Source organism: Budorcas taxicolor, chromosome 11 (assembly GCF_023091745.1).
Source record: "Budorcas taxicolor isolate Tak-1 chromosome 11, Takin1.1, whole genome shotgun sequence".
Taxonomy (NCBI): domain Eukaryota; kingdom Metazoa; phylum Chordata; class Mammalia; order Artiodactyla; family Bovidae; genus Budorcas; species Budorcas taxicolor.
Window position 1 is genome coordinate 71183368 of NC_068920.1, and position 16502 is coordinate 71199869.

A 16502-nucleotide genomic window follows, 5' to 3' on the forward strand; every position below is an offset into this window, starting at 1 on the left:
GCTGCTGACCAGCCTGTCCCTTCTGCCCCATGTCCTTGCCTGGCTTTGCTGCAGTGCACTTTGAAACAAAGTGTCTACCCTTGACACAGCCTCTGGTTTGCTTGTGGTAAACATGACAGGCTTCCCCAAGGCATCTGCAGGGAAATCTTTGGTGGCTGGGGCCACTCTGCCTTAGCAAACACTGTGGGGTGAGGAGGTGCTGAAGGGGGATACTTCTGGCCCACTGAAAATGTGAGAGCTCCTCTGTGGCCACCTCTTCTTCATGAGACAGCTTGTGGGGTCACTTGGAAAGCCACGGGAAGGGATGTGCTATCTGGGTGACGTTTTCCTTCCTCCAGGATGAAGCAGGGGAGCCCCACACACAGGGGAAAGCCCCTGTCATGCCATCTACCTTAAGAATCACTCATCAAAGCTGAAGAGTGTCCATGGGTGCTCAAGACTTTGGTCATGTTTTGGGGGGGGGGGGTCACTGAGGGTGTCACTTCAGGAGGAGGGGGATTACTCCTCCACTGGATGTTCCCCTGGGCACTGTTCAGTCCCAGGCCTGACCCTGGTCTTCCGCTCACCCTTGGTTGTGGGCTTCCAAAATGCCCAGGGCAGAGGTCTCTTTAAGAGTTTTGGGTTGAAGCCCAGGGTTCTTGTAGCTGTTTATGCTCCTGGCCAAAACGTGGAGGAGAGCTGCAGGTGAAGTGGGCAGGGAGCAGGCACAGTACTGCTTTGCTGTTTGTCTTCCTAGTTGTAACGCCTGTTTATAAAGAGCTTGTTCTTCATGTTTTGAGCACTTTATGATGAATAAAAAATTAACATACTGTAGGTGGCTCTGTTGTGTTACTGTTGATAGGCATATGAAGGAGGCTTCTTCAGGAAGAAAGCAGCCTTTAATCAAGATGATGAGGTTCTTGGATAATACTGTCCTTGCCCTGACCTCAGGGGCAGCAGCACAGTGTTGCCCAGTGGGCTGGGCTAAGCCTTTTCTCATTCCCAGGTTACCCATACTTGTTGCGTAATGTGGGAAATACAGAGGGATTTCAGGACTTGGTTCCTACTCTCAAGCCACTTAGTCTAGTAGGGAAGGATGAGATACAGATCCAAGATACAAATGGTTCTTCATGGCCAGCTAGACTCTCCACATCTAGGAAAAGTCTGTTTCTTGTGGTTTAACATGGATGAGGAGCTGACTGCTACAGATCATGCAGTGTCCAGAGGCGTGGTGCAACCCTGAACTTCACCATAAGCCTGAGGAGACTCAAAGCTGGCCAGCGGAGAGGAAGTTCCTAAGGTCAGAACCAAACATTTCTACTGCAAAACAGGCAGCTCTCCCTCTGTCCTTCCCATAGTCCTCCCCCGAGTCTGGCTCACTGACCAGATAATTCAGCTGGGAGTCTGCTAGTCTATTCTGCATGAGTGTGTTTATTATCCCCGCTGGTGCCTTGCTCTACAGTTGGTGGTACTCTTGCTTAAGGGAAAGTCCTGGTACCTGATGGTTGTTAAGCATTTCTGAAACTCCCCTTCCCCATCCCAGTTCTCTTCTTGCCCTGGAATTGGACCCAGAAGAGATCTTCTGTTGGCCAGAGGAAGAGAAGGCTGTCAGGGCTCTTAAGCCCCTGCTGTTTTAACTCTTACAGCAACAGGATATTTGAGTCTCTGCTTGAGCCCTCAGCACTGAGGACTTAGCAATGAATCCCAAAGTCACAACTCCTGCCCTGTGGACCTCACAGAAGAAAAGGCAGATACTCAAAACCATGCTGCTGCTGCTAAGTTGCTTCAGTCATGTCTCTGATATATGAAAAAGAAGGCACTTCACCTCTGTGATATTCTCTCCCTAAAACCCATAACTCTCTAACCGTTAAACACTGCTGCTGCTGCTGCTAAGTCACGTCAGTCGTGTCCGACTCTGTGCGACCCCATAGATGGCAGCCCACCAGGCTCCCCCGTCCCTGGGATTCTCCAGGCAAGAACACTGGAGTGGGTTGCCATTTCCTTTTCCAATGCATGAAAGTGAAAAATGAAAGTGAAGTCGCTCAGTCGTGTCCGACTCTTAGCGGTGGACTGAAGCCCACCAGGCTCCTCCATCCATGGAATTTTACAGGCAAGAGTACTGGAGTGGGGTGCCATTGCCTTCTCCGACTCAAAACCATAAATATAAATGTAACGGCTGCGAAAGGAAAGTGCTGGCTGATAGGAACATGTAAGATTTTGCCCAAGCAGGGCGAGGATCGGGAAACGCAATATTTAGGCTGAAGCCAGAGAGAGCCTGCATTAGGCGAAGACCAAAAGTTAACATCTTCTGGGTCAATGGCGACGAGCGCCCAGAATGCTCCAGGAGCTGAATCAGGGTGACTGGAGAGCAAGAGCCAAGGGACAGTGTGGTGACAGAAGGACCTGCATGAAGATTCTGCAGTGCGATTCTTCGTAAAAAGCTTTCCAAGATTTCCCTACTACGTCTGGAGTCCTTGCCCATCTGATCCAAGGGTCAGACCCATATCAGTAGTGTCCTTCTGGGCTGCAGCTCCAGGGGCGACGCCCACTGCTTCAACTCAAAATTCTAGGGGCAGTACCAGCGAGGGGTAGCCCGACTGACCCCTACTGAGATCTTAAGAGACGTACACGCGCCCTCTTCTTGGACTGCCGACGCCTGCAAAATTAGCGGCGGGAACCCAGACCCAGCCTGAGTCATTGGAACTCTCCGCAGTCTAGGGCTGTCAAGCTCCGAGACAAGAAAAACTACACTCCCCACAACCCTTTGCGCCTTCGGCTTGCTGCGGTAGCTTATGGCCAATCGGGACAGGCAGCTGTGGCGGGGGCCGAGGAGGGACATTTTAAAAGGGCCGGAGATTGCAGGCGTCAGTGGCCATGGCGGATACAGCGACTACAGCATCGGCGGCGGCGGCTAGTGCCGCTAATGCCTCGACCGATGCACCGCCTTTCCAGCTTGGCAAACCCCGCTTCCAGCAGGTGAGGACCGGGCTGTGGCTTGAGGGTCGGTGGGTGGCACAGAGGGCGAGCAAACTCCTCCCCAAAAGCCTCTTTAGCCCTAGGGTCTCCGACCCGCGGCCACCAGGGAGCCTGCAGCTACTGCCTGGTGGACCGCGGCCACAGTCACCTTTTTCCCATTGGTCAGTGGGGTGGGCGAGGGCTGATATCTTGGCTCCCTATTGGCCATCGGCGCCGTCATTCTCCGCCGCCCGCGCCCTCCAGCCCTTCCTGCCAGAGGCGCTCTGTGATTGGACACTGCCCGCCGCGGCCGGGGATCCTAGCCCCGGGATCCAAGCTGCTGCTTCAGGGTCGCTTGGGCAGTGCAGCCGCCCACTCCAGGCGGAAAGTTCGAATCCGGCCCTGGGTGAAAAGTTGGCGTGGTCGAGATGCATTCTAACTTTTTTCCCGGTTGGTGACCCACATTCTTCCCGAGCTGCCCCGCTCCCAGCTCTCCACCCCAAGCTAGGTCCGCGGTGGGGATGGGTTAGGACCGCCTGCCGAGGGGTGCCTGGCCACCCTTGTCCCCTCCGCTGATGCAGCGAGTTGGCCGGCAGGTGCCCTGTCGGGGATGGAGTGAGGACGTGCGGGGAGAGCCGGGGGTGCAGAGGAAACGCTGTGTCATCCCCGGAGCTCGGAGCGTCCGCGTCCCCGGGGGTTTACCCCAGCCCCCTAACCCTCTGCGACCTCCACGAAGCGCTCGTCTCTGTCCGACCCTATGTGGCTCTTTGGAGCACGGTGACAGTCGTCCTTTTCCTTCGGACCTTTTCTCCTCAGGACAGTCTCTTCCTCTGCCTCGGCCCAGGAGAGAGAGTCCGCAGTTCAGACTTATTGCCCGGGCAGGAGCCTGGGTGGGACCGTTCCTACACCGCATACCCGGGTCCCTGCTGCCTCCAGCGCTGAGGAAATGGACTTTGTTAAGAAAAGGGGCAAAGAGACTTGGCTAAAGTGAATTAGGCTTGCCTGGGGTTGAGGGGCGGGGGGAGCGCCACGGAGGTGGATGGAAAGTTTGCAGGAAGAAAGAAAGTTGTACCAAGATCGGTGCGGTGGTTGATTGGTTGGTTATTATCATGTTGGTGGGAGAGGGACTGGTTCCAGCAAAGCGGTGCACTGAGCTTTGCTAATTAAGGAGCTGCGCTTTTGAGCCTTCTGAGAAAACATCCCCACTGTTTTTAAACAAGACTTTAATTCCTTTAAAAAATAAACCGTCTCAACATGCAAGTCAGAGAAGGCAATGGCACCCCACTCCAGTACTCTTGCCTGGAAAATCCATGGACAGAGGAGCCTGGTAGGCTGCAGTCCATGGGGTTGCTAAGAGTCGGGCACGACTGAGCGACTTCACTTTGACTTTTCACCTTCATGCATTGGAGAAGGAAATGGCAACCCACTCCAGTGTCCTTGCCTGGAGAATCCCAGGGATGGGGGAGCCTGGTGGGCTGCCGTCTATCGGGTCGCACAGAGCCGGACACCACTGACACGACTTAGCAGCAGCAGCAGCAGCAAGTATCTAAGGCGAGACTGATGTCATCCTGCCAGTGCAAGGTGCCACCCAGAGTGGCCTGTTGGGGTGCCTGTGCCTGGGCTTGAGTGACGCTTCGTTAGCTGACCCCTTCCCCACTCCCCAACCCCACATTCTACTAGTCCTTCAAGACTCAGGCCCACCTCCTTTTAAACGCTTCCTCCCTTCTTTCCCTTATCCCCTGGTGGGACCCCTCCTGCCCAGCTCTTTGACTACCCCAAGTGTGATCCTCATAAGTCAGCCTTTACTGCAGTCTGCCCGGTGGTCCTCGAATATCCCTACTCCTCTGTGTGATTACTGGTTCTCCTCAACACTGGTGAACACACTCTGAGAGGAGGGGCCACTCTTGCAGCTCTGCTCGTCTCCATGATACCCTGAGCTGGGGCTCAGCACATAGTAATGTGCTCAGTTAATTTATGGGTTCGTTTTTTTCCACCAACTGTCCTGGGACAGTCACACACAGATATTTGAGAACCTCCTAGTGGCTCCAAATGATGGAGCCCATTGCTGTTATCCCTGCTGGAGATGTAATCGCATACTTGAGGCTACTCTGTCGAGGCAGCCATTGCTGGTACCTCTTTTTGGCACCACTCCCAAGGGCAGCAAGTGTTTGCTATATTTGCTTTTGAAGCAGCTCTCCTCCAGCCCTGTGTAAAGCACAGTGCATGTGATATTCATTCATGTTAAGGAACCTGTCTTTCCTCCAGCTCTGCCCCTCTCACACGACTCCCTGGTTGTGCAAGCAGCCCAAACTGCCATCAAGTAGACTCCAAGAAACCCAGAGTCCCCTGTGTACTTGACTTCCTCTCTTTCATCCTCTAAATACAAACAGGATTTTCATCTCATATAGCTCTCAGATCCACTTGTCTCCACTGCTGGAATCCTAGACTGAGCTCCCATTCACTGATCTCTTGAGCCACTGCAGAAACTTCCTTCCAGGTCTCCCTGCTTGCTCTCTGGCCCCCTTCCAACCCCTTCTTCTTAGCATGGCAGAGTCCCAACAGTGCAGGTCTGATCAGGCGATGCCGCACCCTCCCCCATCACACATGTTCTAAAACACCTTCCAGTGGCTTCCCCTGCTTCTGAGGTAAAGACCTCTATTTTGAAGACCCCAAAGGCCTGCATGGCCCACCCCTGCTGCCCTCCAGTCAAACCCCTATCCATCCCCTGGAATCCTGCTTCCAACCATACTGACTGCGTTCAGCCCCTTGAACCCTGAGTGGTTCATAATCCAGGGTTCAGTCCCAGAGCCCACAGCAGGAGCACTGCTCTTAATCCACTAACCAATAACACCATTTTCTGCAAGACTGGACAGAGCCTTTCCTTACTCCCTGGAGTCCCCCAGAACCTTTCTTCCTTTCATTCCTCAAGGATCTCTCTTTGCAGGGGGCAGGGGAAGGAGGAGCTCTGAGCAGTGTCAGAGGGTGGAGAAAGCTTGCTTTGATGGGCTTTGGTCTGTGAACATCTTTCTTCCCATAAGATGATGATGCTACCTGAGTATTGTTCTAACCTTTTCATGTATTGACCTGTTTAATTTTCATGACAATCATGTGAGACAGGTTGAGACAATTATCCTATATATTCTAGGTGAGAAAACTGGCACACAAAGAAACAGATTCAGTAGGCAGTCTGGCTCCAGAGTCTGCGGTTTTCTGTTTATTGTCAACTTTTTTATTAGGGAGGTTTTCAAACATACAAAATTGAGGACAGTTGTCAGTGAACTCCTGTGTACCCATCACTCAGCTTCAGCAATTACCAGTGTTAGGCCAGCTTCGTTTCTCTGCCTTCCACCCCCAGTCAGGGAATTATTTTAATGCGAAGCCCATTAGTTCACTCTACCTGCTATAGGTAACTCTAAAAAAGAAAGACTGTTTAAGTTAGCTTTTCTAAATACACTTTTTACAATTGGAAATAGTTTTATGTGTGCAGAATTCGAGTAGCAGGATTCCTGTATAAGCCTCACCTCGTTTCCTCTAAAGTCATCATCTCTGATTACTGTGGCACATTTGTCGGAATAAGAAACCAGCATTACTATTAACTATACTCCAGACTGCTGGATTTTACTATTTTTTGCACTAATGTTATTCTTCTGTTCTAGGATCCCACATTAAATTTAGTTGTCATGTCTCCTCAGTCTGCCCTCTGTTTTATGACAATTTTTCAGACTTACCTTCTGTTTGATGACTTTGACAGTTTTGAGAAGTACTGGTCAAGTATTTTTTAGAAGGTCCCTCAGTTTGGGTTTGTCTAGTGTTGTTTAATGGGAGAAGGCAATGGCACCCCACTCCAGTACTCTTGCCTGGAAAATCCCATGGACGGAGGAGCCTGGTGGGCTGCAGTCCATGGGGTTGCGAAGAGTGTGATACGACTGAGTGACTTCACTTTCATGCATTGGAGAAGGAAATGGCAACCCACTCCTGTGTTCTTGCCTGGAGAATCCCAGGGATGGGGGAGCCTGGTGGGCTGCCGTCTATGGGGTCGCACAGAGTCAGACACGACTGACGCGACTTAGCAGCAGCAGCAGCAGCAGCAGTGTTTAATGGTTAGACAGTTATGGGTTTTAGGGAGAGAATATCACAGAAGTGAAGTGCCTTCTTTTTCATATGGTATCAGAGGATTTTAAAATTAGTTTTAATGTAACCACTATACCATTAACACACCTAAAATAATTATTTCTTAATATCATCAAACCAGTCCGTTTGGACTGCAGTAACAAAATACTGTAGACTGGGTAGCTTATGAACAACAGAAATTTATTTTTCATAGTTCTCAAAGCTGGAAGTCCAAGATCAAGGCACCGGCAGATTCATTGTCGGATGAGAGCCAACTTTCTTGTTCATAAATAGCATCTTCTAGCTGAAACTTCCCATGGCAGAAGAGAGGAGGGATCTTTCTGGGGTTTCTTTTAAAAGGACATTAAAACTTCCCCAAAGACACCACTTCCTAAAACAATCACCTTTGAGGTGGGGGTGGGGGTGGAGTGTCAAGATTTCAACATGACTCTCAGAGTGTGGGGACAGGCGTTCAGTCCATTGCACTATTCACATTTCCCTTACAATGTTTTAAAAATAATTGGTTTGTTTCCATCAGACTCCCACAAAGCCCACACATTATATTTGACTGATAGATGGGTTCATCCCTCTTTCTTTCTATTGGGTTGGCCAAAATGTTCATTCAAGTTTTGCAAGCAAACCTTTTGGCCAACCCAATATTTGTTGAAGAAACTGGGTTGCTTGTCCTGTACAATTTTCCTATTCTGAACGTGGCTGAAGGCTTCTCTGTGGTATTAGGTAAGATGCCCCTCTGTCCCTGTTGTGCTTGTCAACTTCAAGTCCATGCTTGTACCCAGTGCCCCATGTTACTTGGTGAAATGGCCAGAGTGCATGGGGGAGCTCTGTGTTCTGACTGCTCCCTTTTTTACTCATTTCCTTTCCTGAACCCACTCTTTTCTTCCTTTAGGGCTGACACCATTTTTGGCAAGTTGAGGCCCCAGGACAGGAAAACAACATACATGATTCTTTCCATTTGTGATTTAATCTATACAGAAATGTTTGCTTTATTATTATTATTTTTAAACTTCCTTGCTCCTTCAGAAATATCACTTATCTGCTAAGATGACTGGGGGTATGGGTGTGCTATGTGTGTGCTGGGCCCCGAATCCACCAAGGCTTATGAGAACAGAGCAGGTGCCTTGTTGAAGGCTCCCTCTTGGCTCTGGGCAGCTTGTGGGCCCGGAAATGCACTCTTCACCTCAGGATGGAGAGGTTTGTGTGGGCTGAGAGTCAGGAGGCAATGGGGAAGTGTCTCATATAGTTTGCTGAAATAAGTTCTGAAGTGAAAGTGCCTTGCAGGTAGTTATGTTTTTAAATCATTTACGTCCTAGAGGCTAGAGAGTGACTGTTCGCAGGGCTGGTCCTAGGGCTTCTTTGTGCCTTGGAGACGGTCAACACCTTCAGGTCCAGTGGTTCTCATCCCTGCTGCACAGTAATCACCTGGGCAGATTTTTAAACAGACTTTCATGCCTGGAGCCCACCCCAGGCCACTAGAATTCGAATCCCTGGGTGTACAACCTGGATTTTAGAAACCCCAGGGGATTCAGCGTGCTACCAGGTGAGGACTACTGAGCTCATCTAGCCTTTCTGCCGTTGGGCTACAGCTTCAGAGAGTGCTTATTCCTCATTCAGATGAGCAGCCGTGTAGAGGTCCGGGTACAGGCCGGCTGTCAGTCTCTTCTCAGGCCTTTGCCCTGGGCTGCTGCTCCCGAGGCAGCTCTCTGGCTCTGCTCTCCTGGGCCAGGCCTGGGAGTTAGGAAGCAGCAGGCCGGGAGCCCCTGCCGAGAAATAGCTGACTCACCTTTCTTGTGAGGGGAAAGGGAAGGAATTACTTGACTGACTCACTCTTCTGGTGAAGAAAAAGGGAAGGAAAAAAAAATCCACCTATTATCTGATGGGGTAAAAAGTGAATTTTGGGGGGAAAAAAACAAAAGACCCTGTATACAAAACTGTTGAGAAAATAAAGACTGATGAGGTTGCCATGTTTTGCATTGGACTGGGAGGACAGACACATTATGACAGCTACAAAGAAGAGTGCTTCCCTCTAGGCCTACTCAGCTCTGACGGACCCCAGCCGCCTCCTTCACTGGGTAGCCATTCTTTTGTACTCACTGAGAAATCACATTCTCCAAGGTTGTGGATTGCCAGGAACTTCGCTGCTTAAATGGAGAAGAAAATGGCAACCCACTCCAGTACTCTTGTCTGGAGAATTCCATGGGCAGAGGAGCCTCTCAGGTTACAGTCTAAAATCCAGGCTGTACAGACTATGGGATTGCAAAGAGCTGGACACAACTGAGCAGCTCACTCACTCACGTGCTGTTTATATCAGTAGGGTCAATATTGAGGAAAACAAACACAAAAATGCAGACTGTAAGAACTGTGAGTTATTTAGTGTCTATTGAGGACTATAGTCTGGGAGGCAGCCTCTCAGAGAGCTCTGAAGAGGTAAAGGGGGAGAGGTCAGCATGTGTGTGATTTTGGCAAAGGGGTTACGTGTAATCAAGCACACATCTCAGAAGGTTGCTGCTATATGTGAGGAACAGGTATCTTAATTAATGGGTTTAGTGCTTTTCTAAGTCTGGGAAGATGTAAGAATCCAGGTTCATAAAAAGTTTCTCCTGAAAAAAGTACGTAACTCTCTGAAGGGCTGTTTTACCAGTCTTCCCAGAGCACAGAGTGCTCTGCCCTAGACTCCTTTCGGGGTGTGTTGAAAGTCAGTGGCTGCAATGGCTAATGGCTCAGTCCTATTAATGGAACCAGGTGGTGAATGACCTCCTCTACTTGGCAATAGGAATGAAACATCCTGCTTTTGATTGGTGAGTCTTTGGCACTTTTACTTAGAGAATCAGTACAAGGGCAGGGCTTCAAAGAAGGAGTTTCTGGACATCCCATGCCATGGTTAACTGAATCTTATGGTTTTTAAGAAACAAAACCCTCTGTTTACTTCTCAGTCCAGACGTATGTAGGCCTCTTCCCCACAGCCCTGCTTTGCCTTGAGCCTGTTAATGTACTGTTTCATTTAAATTTTGCTCTACCTTTCCCCAGGATTCTGCACTAACTCAGTTTTCCCTCCCTTGTTTGACAAAATGCCTTATGGTTCCTCTACTTTATGGCCTCCGTCGTTGCAGTGAGTCAGGAAGCCTAAGTTTGTGTATCCCTGGTGGGTCGGGGGGAGGTTCTTTGGCTGATTGGGTTAGGACATTGTCATGTGTGCACATAAAAGGAATCTCAGACGTTTATATGTGTTTATTGAAAAGTTACATCTGGAAGGCTCTCAAGTGTCCCGAGTGTGCATGACCAATCCAGAACTGTTATCTTCCTCTTCACTGAATCAATGCGCTTCTTGCTTTCCTCCTCCTGGTTAGTAAGTGTTAGTGTCTGACTAGAAATCTGGGCATTACTATGACTATGTTATTCCTCGTTCCCCCAGCCAGTCAACTTTGCTCTATTCTCAGGACCTAGCACAGCCTTGGGGACACAGTGGGTCTCCAGTAGCTTTCTGGTGAATGACTGAATAAACTGCAGGAGCCAGGTGCAGCTTCTGACCTGAGCCTGCGTGCCTTTGAGCTCCTGCTGATACCCTTCTCTCGGTAAATTCATCCATCCGCCCATCCCAGCTCTTCTGGGACGCTTCCTGACTCACGAGGGAGAAATAACCTGTGTCCCCAGTGCCCGTTATGATGCCTCACTTAATTTTATAGTTATCTCCTTACTTGTTTGTCTCTCTCGATGGCCTCAGCTCCCTGTGGGCTTGTTCACTGTGGTCTACCCTCAGCTAGTCCAGTAGGGGTTGGTAGGCATCTATGGAGCAAAATGCTTTACTTAGGACTCTCTCCCAGTGGCAGTGGTGGAGAGTGATACAGCAGGGTCAGCAGGCCGGGACAGAATGAAAACAGTGACGGACCACAGGGCAAGTCAGAGGCTGGGTGTTTTCCCGGACCATCTGCAAGAAGCGCTTCCCTTAGGCTGTTCTCCTCCGGGCCCTCCCCTCTGCTGATCCTCTTCCCTCCTTGGGCTGCTAACTGCTAATACTCTTGTCCCTTTCACATCCTACCCTCCCTTCAGGGTCCAGCCCAGGCTGCATCACTCCAGGAAGCCTCCAGGGCAGTGGCTGCTCAGCAGCACACTCGTTTGTGTTGTGGCTGATGTATTTACGGAACTTCTTCTAGGTGTGTGACACGCGATTAGGAGCCGAGGCACATACAGAAAGAACATCCAATAGCCCACATCCTTCAGCAGTTTATAATCAAGTAGTATATCAGTCTGTATTTTAATTTAAATGCATATTTTAAAAATAGAATATTACTTCTTTATATTATTATATATAATATAATACTGATTTTTTTCATTTAAAAAGCAATGTAAAAGATATGGAAATAAAAATATACCATATTCTTATTACCCGGAGGCTGTCTCTCTTAACATTTTAATATATTTCCATGTAGTTTTTTAAATAATGTAATTTTGAACTTTTAATTTTGAAACAGTTTCAGTCTTACAGAAAAGTTGCAAGAAGAATTCAATTCCGTATACCCTTTGCTTCGATCCACCAGCTTTCAACATTTTGTCACATTTCCTTTATTATGCTCTTTGTCTACAGGTGGTCGTAAAGCCAGGAAGGATAGCAAATGCACATGATACTAAGAACATCTTCAATCTGTAAATAGAATAATAGTACCTGCATTTCCAGGTTTTATTGCTGCCCTGTATATCCACACATCATTTTTCTGTCAACCTTTTGAGAGTAGGTTATATTCAGCTATCCCTTAATACTTCTTTGTAATCTTAACAACAAGGGCATTCTCTTTTATCTCTATTTGGGCTGTTATAATAAAAATAGCATAGATGGGGTGCTTTATAAACAACAGAAATTAATTTCTCCCAGTACTGAAGTCTGGGAAGTCCAGGGCTAAGGCACTGGCAGATACAGTGTCTGGGGAGGGTCTGATTCCTAGTCATAGACAGCTCCCTGTGTTCTTACATGGTGGAACAGGGCGAGGGGTTCCTCTGGCGTCTCTATAAAACTGTTCATGCCATTCATGAGGGCTCTGCCCTCATATATGCCCTCAGCTCTCAAAGGCCTCACCTCCAAATATCATCCCCTAGGGGTTTAGGATTTAACACATGGATTTTGAGAGGACACTAATATGCAGTCTGTAGCAATAACCAGAGTGTGGTTATTCAGGAAATTTAGCATGGATACAATCCTTTTATTACTGTGGGATCCTATTCCCATTTTATCCTTTGTCTCAGCAATGTCCTTGAACGCACTTCCCCCTCTAGTCCAGGATTCATTCAGGAATTACACGATATGTTCAGTTGCCTTATCTCTTCAGTTTCCTTTAATGTGGGGCAGTTTTTTAGTCTTTCTTTGTCTTTACAGCATTGGCATATTTGGTGAACAAGGCCATTTATTTTACAGAATGCTCCTCAGTTTGGGTTCGTCTGATGTTTCCACATGGTTAGACTCAGTCCCTTCAGAATACCCTGTGAACCGAATTGGGAACTTCTCAGGGACACACAGGGTCTATTTGCGTCTTACTGGCCCTTCTGACACGCCCCCGTCATTTTGGGGAGGGGCCCTTCGTTCCTTTCTAGCACAACAAAATGTGCCAATCGCATCGTGTTCGTTCCCTACCTCAGCCCTGGAATCAGCCACTTCTCTAAGTCAGGGATCCCCGACCTCTCGGATCTAATGCCTGATGCTCTGAGGTGGAGCTGATGTCATAACAATAGAAATAAAGTGCACAATAAAGGTAAGGTCCTTGAATCATCCCGAACCCTTCCCCCCACCCCACCCGCAGTCTGTGGAAAAGTTTCTTCCACGAGAAACCAGGTCCCTGGTTCCAAAAAGGTTGGGATCCACTGCTTTAAGGACCCCTGGTTTGTTTTAATAGGTGTCATCCTGTCTCCTTGCTACCCATTTAGTATCCATCTCGCTCTGTTTATCTCCTATTAAGTTGGAATCATGCGTTTTAGATGCAGTTCACAAATCACAACTTTTTGCATGGCATAAACATAATCCCAAACATGATGGCTGCGGCCGTGTTCCATCCTGTGAGTGGATCGTCATTTCCACAATTCACCTTTATAGATGATGCAGCAGTGAGTATTCTCCGCACACGCCTCTGCCCACACTTCTGAACATCTCTGACTGAGCATTGTGTCTAAGCTGGGGGATGGTTTAGGCCTTTGATGTCTAAGAAGTTAGAGAAGCAACCGTTTTAGTTAGCAATGGTGTGGAAGCTTGATAGATCTGTGAACGGCTGGGGCTGGGAGTCGGGTGGAGAGGCTGCCCCAGGCAGAGGGTGCCATGGTGTGTCAGGAGACCTCGTGGTGACCCAGGTCTATTTTTGGTCTTTTTTGAGAAGGGGAAGGAGCAGAAATTGGCTGCAGGGTCTGATGTCCTAGTGAGAAGGGAAAAGAGTGGGAGGGTTCTGTTTCCTCCGTTTCCTCCCCCGAGTGGAGGCTGGGCTTGGAGAGCTGTGGGGCTCCAGGGAGGATGTGGGAGGGAGCCTGAGGATAGTGAGGCATGAACCCCCAGAGTGTGCAGCTTTCCCCTTTGTCTCCTGGCTCGGTCCCCTCTCTCCTCCCCTAGAGCTTGGCTTTGCCAAACTGGCTCTGTCCTGAGGGCAGAAGGCCCAGCAGCAGCGTTGCTTGGTTTCCTTTCACTGTGCTCTGATGCCTGTGGCCTGTTTAGCACAATGCCCTCCTTTTCCAAGGCCCCTGCTCAAGGATAAGGATGGGGAGCTGGCCTTCTGTCCTGGGGCGTGGGTGAAGGAAGGCCTGAGGGCTGCAAGCTGGGCATCCACGCTTGAGCTCTGCTGTGGGGAGCTTTCCCTGGCGGCAGAGCCTGTGCTGGACTTTGGGAAGAGACCCTCTCTCCGAGAGACCTAAGTAAAGCAGAAAGGCCGTGGTGGGCAGGGCAGACTGGGAGAGGGCTGGGGACCAGACCGCCCCTCTAGCCTTCATGCTTTGTGGTTCTCGGAGCTGCTGAAAGGCTTGGAGTTGATCTCCGGGCGTTGGGAGAAGAGGGAGGAAAATGGGAGGCACATGGAAGAGACGTGGGGTCAGATATGTCTTAATGGTCGTTCTGAGTTGACTTTAGAAAGCCCTCGACCTGGGAGAACTGCCGTCAGGTCACCGAGAAGTGAGAGGCCTCGTTGGCGCTCATCACCAATGAGGAGTCCTGGTGACTTTGGGACCCTGACCGTAAGGGTGAGCTGTGGGTGGGTTCCCTGTTGTCTAGAGAAAGGGGTACAGCAACTGACCCACTCTCCTCTCCCGCCCCTTCTCCAGACATCCTTCTTTGGTCGCTTCAGGCACTTCTTGGACATCATCGACCCTCGCACGCTCTTTGTCACTGAGGTGAGTCGTGGCTGTCACTCTCAATGGAGGCCCCTTGGCCTTTATACCTTGTGACTTTGGAAGATCCGCAGGTCATCATTATCTCATTTCATCTGGATCTCACAACATCCCTTCAAGGTAGATATGTAATTATTATTATTTCAAACTTCAATAAAATGATTACCAAGTACATGGATTATGTGCTCATTATAAAAATTCAAATGGTACGGAACAAAAAGGATCCTTCGTGCCCTCTCCCTACTCACTCCCCTCCTCTGATAGGTAAGACTGCAACTCAGGTATATGTTATATTTTATATGTGAACAATCCTAAGAGTTTTGACAGACATATCAAGTGGCCACAATGAAGTATCCATCATAAAGATGGAGACCATTTCTGTCATCCTACCGTACTCCTCTGACCATTTATAATCCATCTCCCCAGCCCCCTGCTGAGCCCCTGGCAACCGTTCGTCTGCTTCCTGTTCTTGTTGTTTTGCTGTTTCTGCAATGTCGTATGAGTGAAGCCCTACAGTGTGCAGCCTTGTGTGTCTGGCTTCCTCCCCTTGACACGGTGCTTTTGAGGTTCATCAGTGTTCTGGCAAGTGTCAGGACGTCATCCCTTCTTACCGCTGAGCAGCATTCCATTGAAAGGATGTTCCAGAACTTGTTTCTTCTGTCCACTTGCTGAGGAACACATGGGCTGTTTCCATTTTCTGCTTATTATGAATAAAATTGCTCTGAGCATTCTTTGTGTGAACGTATGCTTTCATTTCTCTTGAGCGAATAACTAGGACTGGGGTTGCCGGCTCATATGGTAGGTATACGTTTAACTTCATAGGAAACTGCCGAACTGTTGTTTAAGGGTTACTATCCATTTCACATTCTCAACCACGATGTTCCAGTTGCTCCACATCCTCACTAATCCTTGATATTGCCACATTTACTGACAGATTTCTCTGAGCCATTCCAAGAAGTGTGTCTTTCTATCCTTTGTATTGTATTTACAAACGTTTATAGGAATGCATGCACATATAATGTAGGGAATATTTGTTAAGCACTTTCTGTGAGCAAAGCAGTGTCATTAACATTTTACATGTATTAGCTTGTCGGATTAACTCAAAACAACCCTTTGAGGTAGATTCTATTTTAAGTTCCATTTTCCAGATGAGGAAACAGACAGACAGCAGTACACACGTGGTACTGGCCAGTGATGGAGCCAGGGTATGAACCCCAGTAAGCTTGTCTCCAGAACACTTATTTTTGGCCACTTTGCATTCCTATTCAGGTAACTCAAGTTTATGGAGCTCTCCCAAGCTGGAAGAAGGCCTGAACTCCCCACCCCAGGTCCCCACATACCCTGACGGAAGTCATTCAGCCTCTGAGTCAGCCCCCTGAGTAGGCAGCCCTTCTCTGCTCACGTTTGTGCTGAGCATTGGCTTGCTTCAGCTCTGGGAAGAAAAAGAAGCACAAGGCCTGCTGGGCATCTGGCCCTAGAACCATCTCCATCTCTCCATCCCCATTGTGCCTGGGAGAGCAGTCCAGTTATGGGAAGTGCGGGGATTACCCTGATATGCGATTTCCTGTTGCAGCTCAGGAAGGATGAAGGACTCTAGTATTTAACTGGCTGACCTTATTTCTGGGTGTAGTGCCTCTGAAGGGCAAGGCTATTGTACTTCCAGGCCCTGTCAGGACTCTCCCAAGGAGTAATCAATGGGATTACATAAAAATTTGGAGGGGCGCCAAACTAGAGGAACTACTTACCAGCCTAGGTTATGTGTCTTTCTTGAAAGCTCTGGAATGGTGCCCAACTAGACAGAATTGTGACGAAAATCCCTACATAAATGCCTCCTGCTTGATGGAGGAGGCAGCAGAGACGAATGCTTATTTCAGAAGATGGAGGTGCTAATGGTGAACTTGAAGGCAGCACATTGAGAGATGGTGGAGGGAGTGCTGGGCGGTCCGGACGTATATCAGTGCTCCCCCCAGTTACCATGAGCAGGCAGGGGCTCTGGGGGCAGCTGGGCAGCATGCCGCTTGTGCTGGGGGCTCTCAGCTCCTCCTCTCCAGTCCACACTCCTCTCATCCCCAGGCCATTTCATGTCACTGCTG

At 49.0% G+C, this 16502-nt stretch overlaps 1 protein-coding gene across 1 annotated transcript in view; it reads left to right on the forward strand.

The window, feature by feature from the left end:
* Window positions 1-16502, forward strand: part of LOC128055849 (rab11 family-interacting protein 5-like) — a 171002-nt gene that overhangs the window by 43964 nt on the left and 110536 nt on the right. The window contains exon 4 of the mRNA XM_052648406.1: window positions 14344-14412. Within this exon, the coding sequence (XP_052504366.1) occupies window positions 14344-14412 (69 nt within the window). The remainder of the gene's footprint in view (window positions 1-14343; window positions 14413-16502) is intronic.